This window comes from Ipomoea triloba, chromosome 6 (genome assembly GCF_003576645.1).
Source record: "Ipomoea triloba cultivar NCNSP0323 chromosome 6, ASM357664v1".
Classification (NCBI taxonomy): Eukaryota; Viridiplantae; Streptophyta; class Magnoliopsida; order Solanales; family Convolvulaceae; genus Ipomoea; species Ipomoea triloba.
In genome coordinates, this window is record NC_044921.1 from 23,222,014 (window position 1) to 23,229,906 (window position 7,893).

General features: G+C 36.9%; 1 protein-coding gene across 2 annotated transcripts in view; it reads right to left on the bottom strand.

Annotated features, from left to right (window-relative positions):
* Positions 1-2,405: 2,405 nt before the first annotated feature.
* LOC116022056 (filament-like plant protein 4) overlaps positions 2,406-7,893 on the bottom strand; it is an 8,058-nt gene continuing 2,570 nt past the window's right edge. For both annotated transcript variants that reach the window (XM_031262609.1, XM_031262608.1), the window contains exons 2-6: positions 7,089-7,211; positions 6,570-6,798; positions 4,085-6,479; positions 3,569-3,611; positions 2,406-3,267 (exon numbers count right to left, since the gene is read on the bottom strand). In XM_031262609.1, the coding sequence (XP_031118469.1) occupies positions 2,830-3,267; positions 3,569-3,611; positions 4,085-6,479; positions 6,570-6,798; positions 7,089-7,205 (3,222 nt within the window). In that variant the 5' untranslated portion in view covers positions 7,206-7,211 and the 3' untranslated portion in view covers positions 2,406-2,829. The remainder of the gene's footprint in view (positions 3,268-3,568; positions 3,612-4,084; positions 6,480-6,569; positions 6,799-7,088; positions 7,212-7,893) is intronic.

Genomic DNA, 7,893 nt, shown 5'->3' on the forward strand with positions numbered 1-7,893 from the left:
ATCAACTTGGAAAGGGATGTAGAAATCAATCTGGGACAAACCAAAATGGATGTATCTGATACAACTAGGAATGAAGTATATATGAAGAACAACGTTGTCAGAGAGTTGTGGGTTAAGACTGAGAGTGCTACGACAATTCTTGGGTAGCGATCGGTAGTTGGGTTCCAACCTAATATATTGTCTGATTCTGTGTAATTCGGTGCAGGTAAACTGTGAAACATGACAGCAGTAACAATAAACATTGTTCAACTTAGGTTTTTTTGTATTCGACACCAGATTTTTAAGTTTGATTCTTCAATCCTTTTGTTGCTTTGTTTGAGGAGATTCGATTACCTGTCTCGATGGGATTGGAATTGGATGAACTTGGAAGGGTACAAAAAATATACCCGTGACACCACTTTGTTCCATTGTAAGCCGATGTAATTTACTGGGAAGATTTGGTGGGGCAATTGACTTTGTTGGTAACCACAAGATTTAATTTCAAGTTAAACTTTATTTAGGAATTTTTTATTAGGTTTCTCAGTTTGAGCTGATCAGCGGGCCATGAACAATAGCTTACCTCCTTATGGTCTTTTGTCGGCTAGTTAGAATTATATAGTGAGTTTCACTTAAACTCACTTTCGAATAATGACTGCGAACTTTCTTATAAATCAAAGATGTAATTCACTAGTGTTTAAATAAAAAGAGGAATGGGTTCGAACTTATAGGGGTGAGATGAGAATATGAGATAACGTGTGTCTTTTCTTTCTTGACCAAAAGTCTTAAGTTAATGCAGTTATCTTAAAATTCATGAGCAAGCAGGTCATAGGTTTTACCTAATTACTCTGTGTGGTTCTAGGACATTGTTTGCATTAATTGTATAGTATAAAATGTTCTAATCCTGCCAAAGATTTTGTGGTCCAGTGGCACACGATTGTATCCTTACATGGGAGGGGGTGCGTTTGTGTTACTGAGACAATATTGATTCTCTGTGCATCATTTAATTGAGAAATTAGTTATGAACAGATACTGTATTGTAACAGAGTGAATAGTACTCAAAAAATGTTCTAATCCTTTTAAAGTATACATTAAATAATTTATTTTTTTGAAAATCAATTTATTTGTTTATATATATTTAGGAAATAAGTATTTTAAAAAATCCGATTGCAAATAGTACAATGGGCCACATGTACAAATTGGAGCCCAATTTTGTATGGGTCGTTGTCCGGGCTTTAAACCCCTGACAGTGGGCTATTTCTATCATAATTTTTTTATTTTTGAAACAATATTACCGCAGGGACTAACAGAGACTAAATTTAGGTCCAATGTTCTTTTAAAAAACAAAAACAAAAAAAAAAAAACCCTAAAAGTAAGTAAAAAAATACAATCGGCTTATTTAACAGGTTAACAACAGGTAAAAGCCAAATTGATACAGAGTAGTAGTAAATTAATGTTAGGTTGGACTTCTTGTGTATTTTCTTTAAAGAATTAGTGTTGATTTAACATTTGATGTGGAGTTAGTTTAGTTTATTAGTATTTTAAATATAAAAAATTAAATATTTTTGAAAAAATAAAAGTAAAAACAAAATTCCCGGATAGAAACTAACAAAGATAACTTTGTCCAATTGTCTTCTTTATCATCCCAATTTAGCATTAATTTATCACCAATGCAACTTTTTACTTGTTAACTTGCTAAATGAGTCAATTGCACTTCTAGTCCACTTGTGAAATCTAAATGGAGCTTTGTAAAGAGCACAAATATACTATATATTCTGACTATTACATCATTAACTTTATTTTCTTGGATCTTGAGGAAATGAATACCTTACTAGTTCATGTTAACACATCACCAATCAACTACAGTCTTGATTTGAGTCAGTCAAGTACATCACCAATCAACTACAGTCTTGATTTGAGTCAGTCAAGTATAGACAACATTAATTGCAGTCTTGATTTGAGTCAGTCAAGTATAGACAACATTAATTGGTTACCAACTGAAGTCACAAGTCGACTTTACCCAACTTTGTCCGGTAAGCTTTGACATCACCAATCAACTACAGTCTTGATTTGAGTCAGTCAAGTATAGACAACATTAATTGGTTACCAACTGAAGTCACAAGTCGACTTTACCCAACTTTGTCCGGTAAGCTTTGACATCACCAATCAACTACAGTCTTGATTTGAGTCAGTCAAGTATAGACAACATTAATTGGTTACCAACTGAAGTCACAAGTCGACTTTACCCAACTTTGTCCGGTAAGCTTTGAGTAGTAACGATAGGTTTTCGAGTAAATTCAACATCAGTTGATTTGTTTTAAAGAAAAATAAAATAGAAGTCCTTTATATATCCCTTTGTTAAATAAAGATCACAATCTCATCTGATTGAGTTAAGTTGGTAGCACCAGTAGAGTGGGGGACCCAAGAAATAGACACAAAAAAATCATATACACCCATTTAAACAAAAACTTCATACAGTAATCAGAGAGCATCATCCTCTGAGATGAAACACAACAATCAGAATGGCTACAGTTTTGGAATTTCTAGCAGAATGTGATATATGTTTCACCAACATTTTCAGATCCAAGAAGGAAAAAAATAAAAATAAAAATAAAAAATTCACAAAGATCCCTGAACTTACTAGTTTTCAGTATGCCTCCAAGCTCAAATGTATGATATCAAGCCTCATGTCTTGAAATTCCACAGCAACACTTGTATGAACCAAGGCAGGGTTGAGAAGGGGTCTCTACTTTTATCTACAGGACTTCTTCAGTTGAGCTTCTGTGTTTTCATGTTTTATTGTATGAACTGTTAAAAGAGCACCATGGTGTTAAGCCTGCAAGATGCAAGCTCTTAACTCCCGCTTTTTCCTTTTGATGAGAAGAATCTGCTGAACCCTCGGGAGTGCTTTTCAGGTGTCTGGGCAGAAGCTGGATAAGGAATACTTGACCTTGTAGGCCGGTGTTTTGAGCTGACAGGTGACCTCAATGGGTTGTTTGATTCAGAGTCTGAGGGACTAAAACGAGCTTCGTATAGTTCCATTTGAGACTCTAGGTTCAGCTTCCGATTGGGAGAAGCAGCAGTGTCTAGCTTAGTCAGATCAGCATCATGCAAGCTCAATCCGCTTATTGTTGGTTCTTCGTTCAAGCCTTCCCCTTTTTGACTTCTCGGGCTCTGTGGGGAGCCCATGAACTCTGCCTGAGGACGCAAAGACTTCAACTGCTTCCCGAGAAGAAATATTGTTTCTTGACATTCGGCAAGCTTTTCTGCTGCAGCCGCTAACTCTTTCTCCTGTAATAAGAAGGCATTCGGTATTGTTTACAAGCTACTCGGGAAAAATATAACTGCAAGGAGCCTAAAAATTGCTTTGTAAAGAGTGAAACCTACTAATTTTTATTGTAAGTGTATATAGATCAAAACAGCGGGGAAATAAAATAAGCGACACATGGAATGTAACTGCTGGTGTATCTATTCTAGAATAACTACCAACTCCTCAATCCAAAGGCAGGTCATACTTTAGTGAATAAACAGTAAGAACCATAGAGATCATAACAGATGAAAGGCAATAAGGAAATGGAAGGTGGCTTTTTACCTGGGTTTTCTTTGCATCAATCTCAGCTTTTGAACTTTCAATCCTGATTAAAACACCATAGCGTAAATGAGAAAATTCTCAAAACATGGATTACATACCATATAACTGAGGACATCAAATATGACACTATTGACTGTCATACAACAAACAATTTATGAAGCATTCACGAGATGACTGGATTTGAAAACTGTCTAGGGTTGAATTTATCCCAAATTATTGAGTGGATCCTGATTGACATTACTACTTGAAGAAGATGATACGACATTTAAAGCCAAAACGTATTGCATTTATCATCAAATGTAAAAGATAAGTACCCTGTGCACTTGGCTGCTACCAAACAAAATGTGAAGGTGAAATAAAAATAAATATACTATGGAGTAAAGGAATAAAGAAATAAGTAAATTAGTATCATCTACAACCTCATGGCAGATAATCAGAGTTGAGGCAGAAGCCCTAATTATGAACGAGAGGAGAATCAGATATGCAACGAAGACTTTAAAGATATCAGACACTCACATTTCCAGTTGTTCTTGAAGATCCTTGCATCTGGCTAGAGCATCATGATGACCCTTTTTCTCTTCTTGAAGTTCGATATCCAGAGTTTCAATTTTTGCCTGAAGAACATTAACTTCGGCTTGTAAGTTCTCTGCACGTGCTTCAAGCGAATTATACGACTCTGCCATACATTTAAGCTGTGTTTCTGCCAAACTGTTTGACTTCTGAGCAGATATTAACTGTGACTTAATCTCTGCCAGTAACTGCTCGGTCTCAGCCAACTGGGATTTTGTGCTTTCTAGATTTTCAGTGCGTCTACCTAGGTCAACTACCAGATTTTCTTTCTCTAATTTCAAATTTTCAAACTCCTCAGACGAGCATTTCCATGATGCAGTAGTTGACTCGGATGTAGGAACAAGACTTCCATCATGAGGAATATCAGGATCAGACGCAGAATCGGACAAGCGGGCACAACCATTTGAATATCCATCTACCATGTGCTGCTGACCTTTGTTCTCTGGTAAAGCAACCTTGTCAATGCAATCAGCAGAACTAATCTCTGTTTCAGAATTTTTGTAACCCAGAATATTGAAGTGTAGTTCACTCGCTTTACTTAACACAAGAGAGAGGTCAAGAACAAATTTTACAAGGCTAACTTTGCTGCTTACAACTTCCATGTATGTTGCAGAGAACTCATCGAGCTTTTCATAGAGTCCATTTCCATCTATAGAGGTTCCCTGCACAGCCTTTGCTTCTTTGCCTATGAACATTACGAAGTCATGAATCTGACAGATAGCATCTGCCAATTCTTGGCTGATATTGTGCACAGCATCAGCACCAGTATTTCTATCATGAGAGACTGAAATATTATTTTCTGCAGTTACATCATGAACCTCAAGATAAGACTCACATTTAATTGAAGCATCAGAAGATGGCAAAGCCTCAACATCACTTGTGGCTGAATGGGGATTCAAAGTCTCGGACATTTCCTGCAAAGTGCGTCTAATATCCTCCAAGACCTTTTGCATGTCAGCTTCGCTAGACTTTGACTCAAATACCATTAAAATTTTGGACTGCAGTTTCATGAATGGTGAAGGCTCTGAAACTGGTTGGTGATTAGCTTCTGATACATCCTTGTTAGAAGATGCCTGATTTTCCAGGGCTGTGGTATTCGTGTTCTCAACTTCAGATTTAATATTATTCAAACCATCTGAACTTGAAACTCCCCCATTTGAATCATTTGAAAGATTTGCTAATTTCTCCATCTCCAAGAAGTCATCCATAAGCTCCAGATGACTTGCACTTTCAGACTTGTGTGGACTTTCAAAGATATTATCCTTCTTGATATGCGAGAGATCAGGCATTGATGCTGCAGTCCAGGACCCAGCACAACTTATTGTATCATCATTACCATCTTCAGACATGGAGGCCAAGCTTCGAAGGTTACTTGCATTCTGTCTGAAGGAACCCTCCACAGGGATATGCATATTGTGCTTCAAAGGACTTGTGTAATCGCCATTCACTTGCAGCATTACCTCCAAACTTTGAAGTTTGTTCGCAGTCTTTGCACATGTACTCCTGGAGATTTGTAGTTCACTGTTACGTTTTGCCAAAGCTTCTTTCAACATCTTTGTTTCCTCTTCCATTGCCAAAAGGCGCTCTGTTAGAAGCTCATTTTCTTTTTGGTACTTATGCATATTGTCAAATGAAAAATCATGCATGGAATGGTGTGGGCTGCTAGGAGGCTTTCCTGGAGACTTCCTCAATCGAGTTTCTTCATAGTCACGACCTAAACTCTCAACTTCGAGCTTCATTTGAGCAAGAGCCGCAGGACCAGGCAACTTCTTTCGTACAAGACCACGTAATCTTTGGACCTCTGCTTCAAGCTTAGCAATCTTTTTTACCCCTTCCAGTTGCTGTTTGTTTGCAACTTCTGCAGATCGCGCGCACATATTTTTTTCCTCGTTGCGAATTTCCAGCTCCTTGGCAACAATATGAAGTTCATATTTAAGAGAATTTATCTCCTTCTCACAAGATTCAATATTGCCCTTCAGATGTTCTATCTCTGCTTCGGCTTGTGATTTTTCTTCACTGAGCTTAACCAGCATGTTAGAACGCTCTTGCAAAGATCTTGAGAGTGCAGAATTTTCTGCAGCAGACCTGAGCAACTCTTGGTCCAAGTTAGATATCTTTGCTTCAAACTCAAGCTTCATCTTGTCAAACTGTTTAGTTTTATTAAGAACCACATCGTGCAATTTTTGTTCATGCTCTTCCTTCAAATTTCGTATCTGCCTCATGCACTCCTTTAGAGCACCATCCAAGTGTGATGCACGGTCTTCAGCGGTAAGCTTTAACAGGGTGACAGATTCCAGATGATTTTTCAGTGCTGCAGCTTCTGACTCGGCTTTTTCCCAACCTGTGTAGCAAAGAGGATTATTGAAGTTCTGAAAGGGACTAGACAAATTTATTTAAGGAAACAATGACATAAGTGCACATAACATCAAACCTGAGACGGCTTCTTCAGCAACTTTAGCATGCTGTTTCACCAGGTTGTCCTTATTAGTCATTTCATCTTCAGCTGCAGACAGTTTTTCATTTAAGTCCTTAACCTCCTCCTCTAACACTTTAACCTGTTCCTCATAGGACTTTACTTGATCCTCCAGTCCTGTGAGATGTGAATACGACTCAACAGAAATTTGCACATATTTTGGTTTCTTGTAGTTTTCCTGCTTGCTCTGGATACAATGAAAGAGAAACAATTTAATGAATCAAAGACAAAATTTCCAGAGCAAATACTAAATACTATAGGTGTTTTAATAGGCTAAAGGGGAAGCAGCTCTGATAAAGCAGACATCTCCTAGCTCAATGAAGAGATACATTTCAGTAAAAATTGACCATTACATTCAAGTCTATCAAAGAACTATGCGGTAGATATTTATGGATGCAAATGAGTGGAAATTTCATAGGAACAAACACAAAGATATTACAGAGTAATAATTATCATATAGAAAAAGAATATGCGCACCTCATCACCCTGAGCGGCATTTGAATCTGTAGCTGAGTCCACTGTAGCTGCAGGAATTTTCTCTGCCGCTGACTTATCAGAAGATTTCTTCTTCCATGGCCAACTCCTCCGATCCATTATAATCTGGCACACAGCAATGCATAACAAAATGAAAAAATAAAAATAAAAAAGTGCAAAGAATCAAGAAGTCATTTTCTTGAACCTATAATTGTGCTTAAAGATACCCTATTTGGAATGTTTTGCTGGTTATATATACACACACACACACATTTGTGTATATATATTATATGCAAGAATGAGAAAGAAATTATAGGATGAAAATGCCTCCAGAGACACATTATACAGCCTGCAGTGCAACACTGTAAAATCTTGAGTAATTAACAGAATTGTGAGAAGTGCACGTTTCTACTACTCAAACAGAACATTTCAATGGCATGACTACAGTTAGTAATATGCTAAACCAAAAATCTTAACTGACAGAAATCATGTAAATGTCATGAATGCACTTAAATAGAATGGCATTATAGCACTACATTAATATTTATCTGCAGCACATTTGAGCTGCAGCATCACCTCTAAAGTAAACTCTATTCCATAAAATGAAATTAAAAAAAAAAACAAAAAAAAAAAAAAAAAAAAGCAAGAGAAGGTGGTGAATCAGAATTTTTAAGCATAAGAACAAAAATGATTTTTTCAGCAAGAGGAATGAAGATCAACCTGTGACCCTCTACCAAGAGATGATGTTTTTGACACTAGACTACAAGGGTCTTTGGCACAAGTGCAAAAAAAAAAAAAAAAAAAAAAA